The sequence below is a fragment of the Perca fluviatilis genome, chromosome 24 (assembly GCF_010015445.1).
Source record: "Perca fluviatilis chromosome 24, GENO_Pfluv_1.0, whole genome shotgun sequence".
Classification (NCBI taxonomy): Eukaryota; Metazoa; Chordata; class Actinopteri; order Perciformes; family Percidae; genus Perca; species Perca fluviatilis.
In genome coordinates, this window is record NC_053135.1 from 11,585,816 (window position 1) to 11,605,003 (window position 19,188).

The 19,188-nt window shown below is 39.8% G+C and overlaps 1 protein-coding gene across 11 annotated transcripts in view; it reads right to left on the reverse strand.

Annotated features, from left to right (window-relative positions):
- Positions 1–19,188, reverse strand: part of tns1a (tensin 1a) — a 116,863-nt gene that overhangs the window by 18,245 nt on the left and 79,430 nt on the right. For 8 of the 11 annotated variants that reach the window (XM_039792798.1, XM_039792799.1, XM_039792797.1 and 5 more), the window contains 6 exons: positions 17,469–17,581; positions 17,316–17,376; positions 17,131–17,206; positions 16,902–17,046; positions 16,172–16,237; positions 15,879–16,004 (listed from right to left, as the gene is read on the reverse strand). In XM_039792798.1, coding sequence (XP_039648732.1) covers positions 15,879–16,004; positions 16,172–16,237; positions 16,902–17,046; positions 17,131–17,206; positions 17,316–17,376; positions 17,469–17,581 — 587 coding nt within the window. The remainder of the gene's footprint in view (positions 1–15,878; positions 16,005–16,171; positions 16,238–16,901; positions 17,047–17,130; positions 17,207–17,315; positions 17,377–17,468; positions 17,582–19,188) is intronic. The other 3 variants (XM_039792804.1, XM_039792794.1, XM_039792803.1) reach the window with 1 other exon arrangement.

A 19,188-nucleotide genomic window follows, 5' to 3' on the forward strand; every position in this document is an offset into this window, starting at 1 on the left:
TGTCTTCACAAACAAACTAGTTAAATTAAGTTTTACTGGCTCCAATCATCAAATCACATTTGCATGGCACAGAATCATTCACATTACAAGCACAGTGACCCCCCTTTGCACCCGTCTTTTATGACCCTGAGCATGTAGCTCAGCCACCAGCAAGATAGCCCCTCCAGCCCTATTAATAGCCAATTTGCAGTGCTGAAGCCCCTGTTACATTGCCTCAGTGCAAGCCCACATAGTCTGACGTGAACCATGCCGGCTCCAGTCCAACACACTTAAACAGCTGGTGTATGCGAGCCAGTCAGAAAACCCTAGAGCTGGACTGAGAGAGGATGAGCTGTCTTCAAGTTGATTTCTGGCTGCTGAATCATGCTGGCAAAGTCAGACTGACATTATTTCCTACATGTTGCACAATCAAAGTATCTACTGAATTTTTTCACAGGAATGGGCATATTTCTGTGATCTGTTTTTGGTGTATTGAGGTTGTTGCAAATGGGGCAGGGCAATATTTTAACTCAACTAAAAACTGCACCAAAGTATTTTGGCTTGGCTGTTCTCCAAATAAAGAAATGATGAGTTACTTTACCTATGACAACTTTCACCACAATAACACTGGGTGCCTAGCCTGGTTGACACCAGACCCTCTCAGTTGTAACTGAGAGTGGGTCTGGGCAAGCTTCATTCACAGCCTATTTCCAAAGGGGTGTCCCCAATGGACGCCGCTCAAATGCCTCTGGGCACAATTGGATAGTCCTTCAACCAATCAGACCAATGATCCGGGTGACGTAGCAGCTACAGCGGCATCAACGGCGCTTCGGTGGCTGTTATGTTGAATGCAAACAAAAAGCTGCTTGCCGTCGCTGCGCTATCGTCATTGTCATTGTCTAAAGCTCTCAACGGTTGTGATTGGTGTAAAGGCCTCCTCAACGGTTGTGATTGGTGCCTCGATTTGGAAAAATTGGAAATGGGCTTGAATGGGCTCTTGGCTAAACTGACTTGCAGAGCAAATCTCAAATTTGCCGAAGTTCGTCAGACTTTTCCCAGGCTACTGGGTGCCATACAGTCTTTAAAAAAAAAAGGGAAAGGAAAAGTATAAAACTTTTGGACACTTCCTAACACTTCCAACAGCAATTAAAAACATTAAGCATGGGGGAAAAAATCACCATCTGTTTATAGTATCAGAAGTGTGTAGAAACTTATTAGACATTTCTTCTCATGTGTTATTTGAAGGTCCTTTTTGGAAAGTCATATTGCAACCATGGGCAAAAATACCTAACTCTTTTAAAAAGTTAAACTGTTGAAAAAAAGAAAACTAAACTTATTGGTGACACGTGAACACATAAACAGAGGTCAGGTACAGTACTCTAATTCACACAATGTGCACTTCAATTATAGGCCAGGGCACTATTTCAAACTGTCAAACACTATACTTGCTTCCACGAAATGCAACAATCACACGTGCAACAGGCTCATTCTGTGGTAACGCTTGCTTACAAGAAGAAGGTAACACACCAATACTGGCTTCCCGTATCCAGTATACATTTGCAAAGCGATACACGACATATAGGCTACACGACCGAGGCTGTCTCATATGTGGGATATTCCAAATTGAGCGACCCCCGGGGACAGATGGTAAATCACTTGGACCACAGCTATTTCAAAACCCATGTCAACAACAACTCACAGGCACAGTAGCAACAAGAACGAGAGGGCAGGCGAGGAAGTTGTAAACACAGTTTGCTCCTGTGGTCGTTTTTAACGACAACACGGGAAATAACATTATGAGAGTCAATAGCAAAGAGTTGGGTTTAATTTGTGAGGAATTACACTTTAGTCCAAAGCCTTGTGGAAACATTTTGAGACACAGGTCTAATTTCAATTTCAATTTTTTTTGTTATTTTGAAGACCAAATAAAAAAGCTTAATCTTTATTTCTTGCCACCATACAATCAAATCTGGATATCTGATTTTCATATAATTTCATTTTTTTCTAAAATTCTTCAAATCACAATCACACATCTATGTATCAAACTCAGTGGAAACATCCTCCTTACCTGTACTGTAGATCAACCCTCAGAATACTCAATAAAGCATGATATATGTCCTCTTCTTCAGCCAATTACACTGCGATCAGAAAGCAACATTTCAGTCTATACAGTCCTCTCTGATTCATGTCCTCTGATCACCCAACATGTGCTTTACTGGAGCGAGGCGGGGCCGTACCACTGAAGCTGCCGAAATGGGTGAGCTGGCACTCTGGGATAAATTGTGACTGTTCCTGGCAGCGGGGGGAGGGACTCTACCACCGCCACTACCACCGCCTCCCAGCTGCCCGTGAAGCAACATCGTTTCAAATGAACTACAACTCCCACACCATCTGTTTGCCGAGGACTGCAGCACCCATGCCTGGTGATGTCATCAGAGGGGATCCCCTCACTCAGGGTCAGGTTTTACAATCTTTTTGCAAAATAAGCTTTCACTGCATGGCATATGCAAGGATTGCCCTTATTCTAGTTCATAAAAGCTGATCTTTTAGTGCTCTGTGGGAAAAAACGAAACGAAACGTTTGCCAGGGTGACACTTTTTCCAGCTGTTGGTTAACCCCATCCCGAGGTTAAATAAGGGGAGCAGACACTGTTATTTGACATGATAGCTCATAGAGGAAAGAAAGGAACAGACAAAACGAAAAATGCACGAAGTAAAATCTTTTGAGTATGAGTCCCAATACGTGCCGCATCATAATTATAGTTGTGTTACCAGGAAACATTTTGGTTTATTTTTGATTTGGTGTCTCAATTAGGTACCCACTGTTGGGGATGTTTCCTAAAATAGTTTCCACTGTATCATCAATCTAAACTGGCACCAACTTTTAAGATGACGTGCCAGATGGTTTGTCAACACAGAACCATCTGAGCCGTCATTGAAAACGGTTTGGAAAAGGGCAGGAACTTTCAAATAATACATGCCTAAACCACGGCCGTAGCTGCCAGTAGCTCCTCACCGGAACGCTTATTGGTTCGGTATGCCGCTGTTCAGAAACAAACGCATTTGAAGCCTGACAAGATGGATTTTTGTGTGATATGTGATCCCGCGATTCCCGCTTGATCTTGTGATGTCTCGAGAATCCAGCTGCCATGCAAGGTAAACCAACTTTAGCTGATGTTTTAATTTAATCCATTAGTTGCAAACAATTCTGAAATTGCAGACAGAAATGTCACAGGAGTGACTGACTCACAGGTAAAGCATGTATCCGGAGTGAGTCTCACCTCCTTAAATAATTTCCTCGCTGTTTTCTCTCACTTACCAACGGAGGAGAAGAGGACTGTGAGTTTGGTGTAATCCTCTTGATTTAGTAAAGAACAGAAGTGCCAAACAATGTTGGGTATGACAGGAACTTACAAAACGAGAGTTTCAAGGTCACATTTGTCCACACTCATGGCTGGTGCGTATACATGCTGGGAGAAACCTGTACACATCGCTACATACACGCATATTTTGTACAATATGGCAGCAGAAAGGACTAGAGTTGAAAGAGTTTGTCCTTTAGCTCAGATGACCAAGAGACGAGCAGCTTGACTGCAAAAATCTAACCTTCCAGGGAGCCTGCGATTTATTTCAGATAACTATGATCTTCCCGAGATAAGGAGGATCAATCGTTTAAGCCAACATGTTTGAGTACTCTCTAAAGTGCTTCAAAAATTGGATATTTGAACATCTATATTTCCATGACAACAGGGAAAACTCCATCTGCTGAGGAGGATTGTGTGCTATGACCAAAAGCTCCATAACAGATACTGAGTAGGTCTTTTTTTGACCTTGCATTAAAATATGAACAGCAGGATCCAGGTATGTCCGACATACCAAAAATATATGACACTGCATCACCTGCGGTGAATTAGCATCAATGTCAGAGAGCTTCAGATCTGAGTAGCAGACCTCCAGTCTAGTATTAAATCCAGTGACACACACACACACACAAGCAAGAATCTCTCCATCTGAATAGAACAAATATCTTTCTTCTGGTGTCAATGAATAGCTGCAGCAGACCCCAAATTAGATCGGTTGAGTCACCAAGGCTTGGCTAACAGAAATAGCTAACAACTTGTTTCCTACTGCGGTAAACGAGTGTAACATGCCTTTCTCGCTGCTTCAAAGGACAAAGCCATGTTTACCACTACTCATTTAAATGGTAAATGAAATTCAAATCAGGTTCAATTTAACAATTTCCCTGAGGGGATTAATAAAGTATTCTGATCCTGATTCTGAAGAAGTATTTGTACATAAAGCACAGGAAAAAATACTTTTTTGACTTTAAAATGATTAGTTAAACTTGTCTTGTCTTCTTCTCTCACAAACACAAACACCTGTCCATTCTCTTGTGAAAGTGCCATACATCCTTGCTCATCATTCCCCCCACACACACACCCCAAAAAAAAACACACACAAACACACACACACACACACACACACACACACACACACACACACACACACACACACACACACACCACCTGCCTCTTGGCTGTATTCTCTTAAGTGTTCGCAGGTGTCTCACTGCCACATTGCAGCCTTGAAGGCCATTAAAAAGCCATTTAAACATCTGTGGCCAAATGGTTTTATTATAAATAGACAATGTGCTACAACCACTGTTATTGTTGTATCAAATGCACCAGCGGGGATGTGGATTATGTTCATAGTTAATACATTTGAGATTAACAGCCCCATGGTGATTGAGGCGGCACATTTGTCAACACTACTATAAAGCAATGAGCACATGGCTGGTAGGTCATTTTGGTGCCGGACACTGTAGCGGAATGTGTTTCATGCACACATATCAATGCCTGTTTTTTTTTTTTGGTGTATAAACCTGTCTTAGTTTAGCACTGAGTGTGAAGCCAGAAGTGGGACGAAATCATTACCCTTCTGGAAGAAAATCATGAATGCCAGGGTTGAAATGTAAATGGTTTTGCTTCCTTATACCATCAGAATCTTTTGATTGTACAGGTTTAACTAACTAAATTTGCTTTACAATTATAGTGATTTATTTTAACTCCATTTAACTCAGGAGATCATACTAGCCTCCCTTACATATTGCATTCAGTTTAGTTTTAATACCTAAAGTCCAAAAGAAGTGTTGATTTCCTAAGGGTCTATCGAAGAGGTTCCTCAGGGCTCTGTTCTAGGACCACTTCTAGTTCCAAACAATCATAGATTGGATATTGCCAAGAATTAAGCATTCACTTTATGCAAAATGCAAAATGTCATATGCAAAAACATATTAATATATAGGCTAGGGCAAACAGAACTGGCACCACAATATGCACCACCAACTATTTAAAAGGGGTTTTGGGGTGGATTCTTTCTTTGGATTCTCTTATTAGCTGCTTTACAAGTTTCCAGGGACGGTGGAAACTTAAAGATGGGCTTGACACTCTTATAGGGGACATGATGACCTTATAAAAAGGACCAAACCCATTTTTACAAAGCAGAGACACATAAATATAGAAACACACCTAACTTTTACACAAATAATTAAACGATTCCATGGTGGGTGTCTTGTCCACTTAGGTAAGAGGATATGGTGTATGATTTCATGTATGTTTATAAATGTATATGCATGCATACAGAAATCTAGAGTAAGAGCTATTTGTGGGAAGCTGACCTGTGCTAGAATGGTCTTAATGGATTTGTCAGGTCTATGGGTTATTAGGAAACTGGGTGTGCATGTGTGAGAGCTGTAAAACTGGGCGGATGGAAAGAGGACCAGGATGACAAAGTGCATTAGAGGACGAAAAATAACGAAACAATACTACACTTACACTTCGAAGAGCTGGACAAAAGTGGTGGTGCAAATAATTGTCCGTCTGAGATAGAAGTCCGTTTAAAACAAATTATACAGATTGAGAAAATTGATCATTACATGAACATAATTTTTTAGTAACATATTTTAAAAATGCATTGGATTTAGAACTTCTTAGGATGTTTTTTCTTGCTCAGCATTTATGAAAAAGCTCAAAATCTCAGTTACAGTATTGTTATTACAATTAAATTGACATTTTCATTTCTGGTTATACTTTGACTTTGATTACTCACTTTTTTTTTTTTTTTTTTTTTTTTATCTCAAGAAAAAAGGTTTAAACTGTCAGTAGTTCCAGAAAAGATTAAATAGCTTAAGATGGATATTTTTTTTTCCAGTGTAAAGTAACTTTATTTTGTTGTAGCTGTGTGTTCTAAATTGCCCCTTTTCAGTCAGTTGCCGAGTGTTACAGGTACATTTATAAACACTGACATGCCGTGGCAGGCATGTACATGCAACAACATCTACACACACAGAGTTGTCAGCGAGCCATTAGGTATCTCTCAGCATGATGTGACATTCATCTCCAAAGCTTTCATATCACTGTGACGACATCCAGTCTGCATGCCAGCAGTGGGTGACTGGGTTTGACTGACAACCGACCGACTTGTTTTAAAGACCTGTGTGTGTGCGACATGAGGAGGCAAAAAACATCCTCGTTAAGCCATTTATTCCTGTGTTTGGTCGTAAAATCTTCCTTTTCTAAAGGGGAGAGGTCAGCCTTTTACTAACTTCTTCCAAGATATTTACATGAGTTCAGAAAAGAAATCTGTTTAGGCTGCATAAGGGGCATTGAGGTTGTTGCAGCAGAGCATGAGAGAGAAAGAGCTACACAGCTATGATGTGACAGTCCATCAGTGAAAAGGGTGTCATGGTTGGTGTATCAGTAACTGGCACAAGGAAAACTGTCGCAGTTTTATATTTGCCATGTCTGCCTCTCAGTCCCATCTATCACCCGTCATCGTCCAGCTGTCACAGTTTGAGGTAACGTGATGTGCCTGTATCAGTATCTGTCTCCACGATTGCTTTCAGGTTGATGTCATCCATTCATATGCCTGTCATAAAAAACTATCTGTATGACTGTCTGTATATCTGAGTGACAACCAGCTGCACTTCATGTCTATTTAACTAATCAACTATTTTTCTTTTTTCAAAAAAAAAAAAATATCAACAACAACAACTGGTGTTTTTTTTGGTTGATTTGGTTAAACTTAAACCTGAATGAGCCACATATATTGTCTAAGTGAAGTTAGAATCACTGTACGGATGGGGGACAAGAAGTAGCTAATGTTGTGTGGTATAGTAGTGATAACAAACTCAAATCATTATTGATGGAGAAATATTATGCATTTATGTTCTCATTTACTGTATATTTTTTAACTGAGTTTCAAATTCTCAGTTCATTTCTATGCACTATTCCACTGATCTACAGTTAGTGGTGGTAACGTGCAAAGAAATGTAGCAATGCGCCAACATAGGCAAGGTGAAGAAGGCTGCAAACAATGCATGTAAACATTGCAAGATTTAAAGGTCCCATCGCATGAAAATTTCACATTATGAGTTTTTTTTAACATTAATATGCGTTCCCCCAGCCTGCCTATGGTCCCCCAGTGGCTAGAAATGGTGATAGGTGTAAACCGAGCCCTGGGTATCCTGCTCTGTCTTTGAGAAAATGAAAGCTCAGATGGGCCGATCTGGAATCTTCTCCTGATGAGGTCATAAGGAGCAAGGTTACCTCCTTTCTCTGCTTTGCCCGCCAGAGAATTTGGCCCATCCATGAGAGAGAGACATCATGGCTTTCAAACAAGCAAAGTGACAGTTGGTCAAGGCCACACCCCACCCTCCACCTTGCCCCCCTCTCTCATCCTCAATAGCTACAGACACAGAAATGGCACATACTAAGGAAAGCTCATTGTGGGACTGGCTCTAGTGGCTGTAATTCTGCACCAAGGCTGAATTTCGGGAAAGAGACTTCAGATACAGTATTAGGGGACCACTAAGGTCTATATAAAAGCATCCAAAAAGCACCATGCAATAGGACCTTTAAAATATTAAAGGAGGGAAGGGAAAAACATTCAACCTCCAAGGATACACACACTGTGTTTTGCTGAGTAACACTAAATATAACTTGTCTTTGTTAACAAGAAAATTCCATGGGGCACCTTTAAACTTAACCAGTGTGCCTTGCCCACAGCCGCTCCTCTCAAAAAGGGTCATGTTAGCTTCTTTGCATATCAACAAGAGCAAAATGTACTGCCAGTGTGTCCTAACATTGCCTCAGACATGAAAAGAAGTCCAACAGGATCACGTTAATTTGCTTGCCTGCATGTCTCCCTCTGTACGTCTTGCTGTCTCCTGACTGGCGGCTTGGTTTTCTGTGCATCTGTCTTTCACTCATGAGGGTCAGTAGCTGTCATAAAACTGCATCTGCCTGCTGTCTACCTAGACTTGGTCAGTCATCTCTGTCTCTTAGAGAGCTTTGGGGTGCCACGTTCAACTCTCAGAGACATAAAGCTTCTACCTATTGTAAGCGCTGTACAGATAAAGTAACAATCTAAAGCACTTCTAAAGATTGGAATTTCTGTAATGATAACAAATGTGGATATCTTCTGGATAAAGTTAAAATGTGCAATTTAAAATACAAAACCATTAGTTTCGAAAGCAGCTGTACGTCAACCTCAGGCAAACATATTTTGTATTTTCTGTATTTTGACAGAGACACGCTGGAATTACAAATGAGGCTGAGTTAAACTAAAATCTAATAATAATAATATGCAAATAGAAAAAGACAGACAGAGAGAATAGAGAGAGAAAGCCATATATAGACATCTATAGACAGACTCAGACAGTAGCAGAAAGGAGGCATTAAGAGATGAGGACTGGCTCAGCAGGGTTTCCAGGGCTGGGATTTGAACCTGCTGCTGTAGCTCACTGTGCTGTCAGCAAGAGGTCTAACTAGAAGCATTATGTGCTCATGCAAGACACACACAGGGTGCTTTTAAAATACCTGACTGCTCTCCATTTCTGCAGAATTTTATCGGCCACTTTTAAAGCTTTCCTTAAAACACAACTGTACTAGGTTTGATACCGAGTGTAAACAGTATAATAAATGTTTATATATGCATGTGGCAAAGTCGTGAACATGTCTTTTTGGTGATGAGGGCTGGACGTGAAATCAGTTACGTGGTTTAGCTTAAAAGAAAAACCCACAATGCAAATGACGCCATTTAAACGCTTGAAAGCTTGTCTGTAGAGTAAATATTTTGTCAACTTAAATCATTTGTACCTGTAGACGCCCCTTCTTTCAAGGATATCTCATATTCTGGAGGGTTAACTTTCCTTCGGGAAAACTTAAAATACTGAATTCAAAAAAACTATCTTACATGCATTGTATCCCAGTCCGAGCTCTCTGGAGCTTACGTGAAGTTACCAACCAAGGTCCCTAATAGTTTTGGTATACCCAAATTGCAGCTCACTCATAAAATGTTCCACACACAAATTGCTCGCTCCATGACTCATTTTATACCATATAGGTGCCAAACACACAGGATGCAACGGTGTTGACATGGAAACGCTATAAACAGACAAACAGACTCTAGTGTCTATGGCCCAAATGAACAAAAGGTTGTATTCTTGTCAATCAAGAGTGAGGAGATGACGTTTTAGGAGGCAAAACCTGCAATATTTTGCAAAGAAACCCAAATAACACAAATTTTGCCATTTCTTTTTAGCATGATTTGATAATATTTGATTTCACAGTATGTTACAAACCGTTACACGTGGTCATTTGAACTCGACAGAGGTTTCTAATTTGTAGAGAAAGTTGCTAGTGGCAATTCCAAGACCTTACAGTACTACTCACCAATCAATGCTGTTAAGCTGCTCTCCGTCTCTCCTCAATTTTACTTCATTCCTTAATCTCTTCTTCTTTTTCCTTTCTCCTTTATTCAAACTTCAGCAACAACGAAAAAAATCGCTTTGAACCTTTGGCAAATCTTTGCAAATGTCTTGTCTTCTCTGCTTCTCTCTGCCTCTCTGAGCCTGTCTCTCTATCTCTGTCTCTGTGTCTGTCTCTATCTAGCTATTCCAGACATGTTTCAGGGCTTAGCCCCAGCCAAATATGGGAGGAGGGCGGTAAACAAGGAAGACAGCCTGTGCTGTCACTGGGTCTGCTGCCCTACTGTACCGGTCACACACACACACACACACACACACACACACACACACAACACAACACACACACACACACACACACACACACACACACACACACACACACACTTATTATTCGCCTGTGGCAAGACACTATATGTTTAGTGGTTATTCTCATTTTTCAGAACCCAGAGGATCATTATATTCCTAGAACCAATTAGTGGTCATTTGCTGTCGTGCTGAGTAGTTTTTTTTATGGCTTTTGTTAAAATTAGAAACATATGAAACATCCACTTGATACACTAAATATGCTGCATGAAGCAATTGCAATCATCAGCGTACAGTATTAGTTTTAAACGTACATAAACAAAATGTCCTCGTAGCAGTGGAGTGGCTCTTTGGCTGCTCAGTGGCCCTAACGGTGGCCTTCTGACTGGTTTGACCCCCTGGGTCGACAGCTGCCACCACACCGCAGGGCTATTAGTGGAGCAAAGGCAAGCCGACAAACACAAGGTGCACACACACAAACTTAACATACCGCGTCAAAAACCGCAATAAAAAAAACCCCATAGAAACACACAACGTTTACAGGCATACACAGACGCCTATGCATGCCAACATAGTTCAAAAAATACTGTATAACACCAACACAAACAGCTGGCCTAATACCTTAACACACTTTTTACACACCACCACGATTAACAACTGCTTAAGTGACACGCTCGCCACAAATACCTTCTGTTAAAGACAGCTACGTAAGGACGCCTCTCCTCACGCTCCCCGTGACTGTGTGAAATGCACACAACTCTAAGCTGCCTAATCCCGCAGACCTTTTAGGACACCCATCTTTCGTTAACTCCTCTCAACTTGATTCCCAAGGTTGCTGGACTCTGTTAAAAATGGCGTCTGGGGGAGCTAGCTGGGGCCCCACCTGCATTCGGACATCAACGCCTGAGGATGAAACGCACGTTTAACACCCGGACAAATAAGCAAGTCTGGATTCACCAAATGAGACCCAATGAGTGATTAGTGTTCACTGTACAGCAGAGTGTAACTATAGGCCATTCTAGTCATGTCAGTATTATTCGTGTGGCATCAGCGTATGTGGTGACCTGGGTTTGCCAACTCAAATGTGTATTAACATTCTCTTTTACTGCTTTTTCCAACTTAAAAATAGAACAGCAAAATCTTTTTTTGTCAAAATTTAAATGCTGTTCATGGAACTTTTCGAAGTGTAATTTAGTTAAATCTCTTTTTTTTTTCTTTGGGTCATCTCATTGTTGCGCCTACCAAAAAAACAAGCAAGACCTGCTCCAGTCCCTGTCTGTTCAGCCCTTGTAAAAACAGACGCTGTGTTCCTGCACAACCTTCCTCTGAACATTCAGATTGTCGTGTCCAAGCGTAAGAGCGAAGTGCTGCAATTAGAGAAATGAATAAACTGTCCGAGAGGTTTTTTTTCTGCTGAGTGCTGAGAAACGCTGCCTGCCACCCATTCAATTAGGCTCAAACTTGCAATCCTGGCATTTCCCACTGACCTTCTTGCAACACAGCAATCATCGCACCGGTTCTCTGGGGATGTTCATAAAAATGAAATGGGTCTTTGAGAAGCTGTAAAAAAAAATAAAAAATCCCATATATAAAAGTGAATGCAGCACTACAATGGCTGCCAAGACGTGACTCAACTGAGTGTGAGTACATCCTCCGGTTTTCTCAGATTAACAGCAATAATCAGCAATAATCATGAATCTCATCATCACTGAGACTGTCAGTTATGGCCAGGGCTTGTATAAAGTACTTGAAAGCAGTACTTGAGTGATGGTACAAATATCCTACCAGAAAATGACTTTGGTAGAAGTTAAGGTCACCTTTCAGAATATTACTAGAGTAAAAGTCTTAAAGTATCTGGTATTTACTGTACTTAAAGGTCCAATGTGTGGGAATTTCTCACATCTAGCGTTGAGATCATATATCGCAATCAACTCTCTCGCACCACGCTGTTCAAAGTACGTATTACAGCTACGGTAGCCTTCACGCTTCAAAAAGCCGGTCTCTTGCTCTTTTCAATCTCCTTTTTCTTTTTCTGGGCGAAGAAGAAGACTCCTGTTCCTGAAATTTGGATTTTGAATACATGTGGTCCTCATAGCTGCCAACACTCCAATATAACCAATATGTTTGTCTAATGTTGACCAGTTGCCAGATCTTGTATGAAGTGCATCCTATTCACACAATCCAAACACCATATACAATTTTCAACCCGTTTGTCACCTCAACCTGGCAACCCATCCAGTTGCGCAGTTGATCTCTGCGCAAGCTTCGCGGAAAGTTCAGACCCGAAAGCGAGCAGATAAAAAAGGCAGGGGAAGGTGGTGTTCCCGCAAAGAAATCAAAGTATAGCTGTAAATTTCAACAGTGTTGGGCGCAACAATTTACATGCATCTACCTAGTCATATCGACAACCTCCACGCTTTTTGTAAGGTGTGGCGCATTGATTTTAATGTAGCGCACGGCGGGGGAAATGACATCACCCAGCACATTAAAACACAGCGGCACCATCACGCAGAAGAAGCACATAAGGGCACACGGGCGATTTCATCCTTCATCATGAAAGAACGGACAGAGGCAGAAAACGTGAAGCAAGCTGAACTCAAGATGGCAATGTTGGTAGCACAGACAGTACACTTAACAGTACATTGTGGCTTCATTATAGTAAAGCATAATATTCAGGGTTTCCACACCTTCTTAAACATCTAATTCAAAGTCTGACATCAACAAAGAGAAAAACAGAAACAGTATGGAAACATTTCTTGCAAGTAACGAAAATGCTTAGGGGGAAATGTAGTGGAGTAAAAGTATACATGTTATTTAGGATATGTAGTGGAGTAAAAGTATACATGTTATTTAGGATATGTAGTGGAGTAAAAGTATACATGTTATTTAGGATATGTAGTGGAGTGTACATGTTATTTAGGATATGTAGTGGAGTAAAAGTGTACATGTTATTATAGGATATGTAGTGGAGTAAAAGTATACATGTTATTTAGGATATGTAGTGGAGTAAAAGTGTACATGATTTAGGATATGTAGTGGAGTAAAAGTGTACATGTTATTTAGGATATGTAGTGGAGTAAAAGTGTACATGTTATTTAGGATATGTAGTGGAGTAAAAGTATACATGTTATTTAAGATATGTAGTGGAGTAAAAGTGTACATGTTATTTAGGATATGTAGTGGAGTAAAAGTATACATGTTATTTAGGATATGTAGTGGAGTAAAGGTATACATGTTATTTAGGATATGTAGTGGAGTAAAAGTATACATGTTATTTAGGATATGTAGTGGAGTAAAAGTATACATGTTATTTAGGATATGTAGTGGAGTAAAGGTATACATGTTATTTAGGATATGTAGTGGAGTAAAAGTATACATGTTATTTAGGATATGTAGTGGAGTAAAAGTGTACATGTTATTTAGGATATGTAGTGGAGTATACATGTTATTTAGGATATGTAGTGGAGTATACATGTTATTTAGGATATGTAGTGGAGTAAAAGTGTACATGTTATTTAGGATATGTAGTGGAGTAAAAGTATACATGTTATTTAGGATATGTAGTGGAGTAAAAGTATACATGTTATTTAGGATATGTAGTGGAGTAAAAGTATACATGTTATTTAGGATATGTAGTGGAGTAAAAGTGTACATGTTATTTAGGATATGTAGTGGAGTAAAAGTATACATGTTATTTAGGATATGTAGTGGAGTAAAAGTATACATGTTATTTAGGATATGTAGTGGAGTAAAAGTGTACATGTTATTTAGGATATGTAGTGGAGTATACATGTTATTTAGGATATGTAGTGGAGTAAAAGTGTACATGTTATTTAAGATATGTAGTGGAGTAAAAGTGTACATGTTATTTAAGATATGTAGTGGAGTAAAAGTGTACATGTTATTTAAGATATGTAGTGGAGTAAAAGTATACATGTTATTTAGGATATGTAGTGGAGTAAAAGTGTACATGTTATTTAGGATATGTAGTGGAGTAAAAGTGTACATGTTATTTAAGATATGTAGTGGAGTAAAAGTGTACATGTTATTTAAGATATGTAGTGGAGTAAAAGTGTACATGTTATTTAAGATATGTAGTGGAGTAAAAGTATACATGTTATTTAGGATATGTAGTGGAGTAAAAGTGTACATGTTATTTAGGATATGTAGTGGAGTAAAAATGTACATGTTATTTAGGATATGTAGTGGAGTAAAAATGTACATGTTATTTAGGATATGTAGTGGAGTAAAAGTGTACATGTTATTTAGGATATGTAGTGGAGTAAAAGTGTACATGTTATTTAAGATATGTAGTGGAGTAAAAGTGTACATGTTATTTAGGATATGTAGTGGAGTAAAAGTGTACATGTTATTTAGGATATGTAGTGGAGTAAAAATGTACATGTTATTTAGGATATGTAGTGGAGTAAAAGTGTACATGTTATTTAGGATATGTAGTGGAGTAAAAGTGAAAGTTTCCAGAAATATAAATAACAAAGTAAAGTACAGATACGTGAAAATTAGTAGTACAGGTACAAAGTATTTGTACTTTGTTACATTACAACACTGGTTAAGGCCACAAAAATAGGTTAGGATACTATGAATGTGAGGTATTGAGGTATTTGGCATTTCATGCACTTATTTCTTCTAAGGATGACTAAATAGGTAAGAAAGTGTGCACATGATACAGGGTGACCAAATTTCTAATTTCCGAACTCCTGGTACAGAAGCAAAAGCTGAAAGTGGATGGAAGTGGGTTTGGGCACTTGTGGGACTTGAGGTTAGGGGTGTCTCAGGTTACAGCCTCCCCCCACCCCCAGGAAGCGGGCAGCCACTGGCAGGGCGATTGACGCCCCCCTATTTCTGCAGCGGCTATTTAAAGGACTAATTGACAGACTGGGGTTTAGGAGGGTGAGGGGTGTGCTTGGGCAGCTCAGATAAGAGGGGTGTAGAGGAGGAGAGGTGGGTAAGGAGTAGAAAGACACGGGCTCTTCTCCTCAGTAGAGAGCAGAGTGCATCAAAGGCTGAGATCTTGATCTGTGGCAGTGACTAAGGGATTTGGTTCACGTGCACTGAATTTTAAGTGTGGCCCGAAACTTGTATTTGAACTTGGCAAAACTGAATTTGGCATTTGTTTAGTTGTAAATCAAAATTGAGTTTGAAACAAAAATACTGCTGTTATTTGATCTTTTCCTATTATTCAGTGTGTAAACTGTAACGTCTCTGTGTCCCCTTTTACTATATGAGTTCCTCCTCTGAGATTCTTTTTTTTTTTTTTTATCTTTTATTGAGAATCACGTAGTATCTGCAGTTTTCACAATCATTTTTGGATTGAAACCTTGACAGAGTGACCCATATTTTCAGATTTTATAATATTAGAGCACAAACAGAACACGGGGTCTTACTCCACTCGAAATGAATATATATATAAAAAAATAGGCCTGTATTTGAATAGAAGAAAAACAAATGGATAAAGAATTTAAATAAATTAAATGTAAAGAAAATTACAAAGTTACATGAAACCCGAATGTAAACAAAGGAAGGACTTGGAAGGAAGGATATTAATTCCATTACAAAGATTTCATAAATGATATGATATCAGTCCTGTATAGATTGGGGGTCAGGTTTAAAACCACTTCTTTGTCCTCCGCTAAGATTTTTAAGGAGAAAATCAAACTACCAAAGCAGCAATACCAGCTGTGCCATCATGTGAGTGTGGAAGTTTCTGTGGATGGAACTGTGGATGAGCGGAAACAATCCATCCATCAAACTGTGTGTGTGTGTGTGTGTGTGTGTGTGTGTGTGTGTGCGTGCGTGTGTGTACATACCGTGCTCGCCGTCCACAGTGTCCTCACAGCGCTGGCTGAAGCTCTCGTAGGAATCCCAGCGGATCAGAGGGTCCTGGGTGTTGTAGTCCACAGAAACGCTCGGCCCGTTCTCCAGGTGGCCCAGGCCTGAGGAACACATGGCATGATGGGTAACTGAGTCCTCACACCAAATTAAACCCAGAAAAACAACCCAGAAATATCTATAAGGTGGGAATCAAATACTCCAAGAAAACCGATAAATTGAGAAGAAATGGTAATTGTCACAGACCCCTTAGTCAGAAACAATGGTTCACCTTTGATTTTTTCTGGTCCATATGAGAAAACAAACTCCACCTTCCCATATTCTGGGAACCTTTCATCTGTATAGAAACACACAGTATAAAAATGATTTTCTTTTTGCAAAACAACGAACGTGAATTCACACAAACACAAATTGTGGGTGAGGTATGATGCACGGAGCATTATAGTAAAACATACAACAAATTCTCAAAAATACACTGACAATTACAGATCAGATGTCAAGAATTTCAATTTCAGTTTAGCAAATTAAAGGCTCATAGTTTTCAGTTGTTAGCTCAATAAAACAAAATCTGTGAATTTATTTGTATTCATTTGAGTATTAAAAACAAGTGAAAACCATATATATATTTTAAAAAAATCAATAATGCTACTGGCTGACAGCTCACATTCTGCTGTTTCTATGTTTATTCTAATTTTTAAATACTTCAAGCAACTCTGGTTGAGCCTGTTGCTTTTCTTCCATCATTTTATTCTTATTAAATGCTGAGCTGCCTTCACCACCAGGGGTTATGACCATAAAAAATATGAGGAACAGTGTCCTCTTGCAGCAGGGCATACAAACTATTTCTTACTGGAAACCAACAAAATCCCAGTGAAAACCCAGTTTAAAACGCCTGCAACAACAACTGAGAACAATCAGCCTTAATGTACTGTTCTGTGATTGGCAACATTCGTAATTTCTTTGTGATCACCAAAACGTGTATAGTGTAAAATCACACCCACCCGGAGAGCCGTTACCTTTGAAGGTCTCATCCAGCTCGTTTTTCCCAAACACCACCCCGAGGTCGTGGATGGCGCAGGTGTGGAACTGCACCCTGAACATCACATCTCTGGTGGAGTTTCTGAACCTCTTGTGGTAACACTTCAACTGCGTTGAGTAAGAAAGAAAACATCAATACGTTCACTGGCGTATCGGTCAGTATTAGTGTCGGTATTCTAATAAAAATGTTACCAGGATGTCTCCCTTTAGAAGCAGGCCGGGTTCAATGGTGATGCAGATACTGGTGTTGCTGTCTCCTTGGACATTGCTGTAATAATAACAATAAGAACATCTGATGTTACTGGATTCAGTATAGAGTAAGCTTTGCCCTGGATTCAAACACAAACCAAACCAAACGGCAATGAAATTGTCCGTACTATATTCCCGACGTATAGACTGGTTGCATGGCCTGGTAGATCTTCAGGAAAGGACGGCAGCCTGTGAAGGGGAAATAAAGAAGGTAAATTGAAACCAAGAAAACCAGCAAAAAAACAGTTCTTTGTGTTCATTTGGCAGAGGCAGAAGCTCACCTCCTTTGGATTCAAAGTTGGGTATGCCGTGCATGATAACGTGATGCAGGAACAGTGGCTTGTTGTTGATTTTGATGTGTCCGGAAAGAAGGCCGTTGAAGTATCGCACGTACCTGCAAGGAAAGGAAAGTAAGCATCGAATTCCAACGTCATGGAATACTGTTTTAAACATCAAGCTGTGTACAAACTCCGCACTACGTACTACTGATTATACACTACACCAGTGGTTCTCAAACTTTTTTCAATAATGTACCCCTTTTGAATTGTTTCTGTAAGCCAAGTACCCCCTGACCAGCGCTAATCATTTTTGGTAGAAGAAAAAAAAAGTTTATATAAAGAGCAACAGTACTGCGGTGTCAGCGATAGATTTACTAAACAACATCCTTGTAACTGAAAAAACAACAACATTTAAATGCTAATGAGAAAAGGAGACAAAAACTGTAAAATAGACAAAACCTTGGAAAAAGATGGTAGAAAGAAGGAAGGAAGTAAGGCAAGAAGAAAAGTAATTAAAAAAAAGTATTAAAAACTTCAAAATCAGTGACATAACTTTGAAAAAAGTAAAAAATTGTAGGACAGTAGAAGGAAGGAAGGCAAGAATAGGTCTAAAGAAGGCAACACAAATGTCACATTTTTGGTAAAGAGGAACAAAGTTCTGGACAACAGCCTTGTAAAGATTAAACATTTTGTTAAATATCTCACGTACCCCCTTGCGGTCCTCCGAAGTACCCCTAGGTCAATAATAATGACTACTACTACTACTACTACTACATAGTCTTAAACAGCTATCCCACATCTAAGCATGTCAGGACCTTTATAGCTGGATTAGAAACCAAATCCAAACACCCTCAACCTGTGTGGTTCAACCTTAACCGCCCGTCAGCTCCCCCAGCCCAGCCAGATGGGAATCCCACTCGGACTAGAAAACAACCTTTACCCACTGCGGGGAAATGTCAGAGTGAATTGGTGTGTACAGAAGCCAGTCGGGGGTTGTTAATGATGATAACGATGATGGTACCAAACGTGACCGTGACCGTGGGGGTCGCCACATGCAAATGCCCCCCCCACACCCCTCCCTTGCTCTGCTGTCAGTGGCCAGATGGTTTCGCCTCTGTTAAATTCAATTAGACTAAACAGGGATGCCACGAGAGCAGTGTTGCGCGCGCGTGTGTGTGTGTGTATGTGTGTCTGTGTGTGTGTGTGTGTGATATGAGAAGTAATCATGTTCAATGTTTTATCAATGATTTTGCATAAAACCTTTTGAAACGTCAACAAACTGTACACATGCATAATAACCGGACCAGAAAATACAGCCGAGGGAATGGTTTATTGGATGAATTTTCGGGCTAGTGGTTCTGCTCAAAATGAAACCATATTCACAGAGTGTGCCGCTAATAAATCTTTCGCATCACTGACGATTTCCCACGCTGTCAAAGTCCCTATCTATCTGACCAATGAGCACTCTGTGGATGCTGTTCTTTTAATAATTTTGTCATTCTGTTGCTCACTCTTTCAAAGCAACCACCGGCATTTAGACTCTGGGGAAATCCTGTCCATATAAGTGTGACATTGTCGAGAAGTCATTATAAAAGTTGACACTATTCTAACTTTTATGTGGCATAAAAACAATGCTAGGAAACATGTTGTTGCGTCATGAAATTATTTATTTTATGTTCCTTAAATTTCTGTCACATAAAGAGGCAGCTTATCCTCTCAGAAT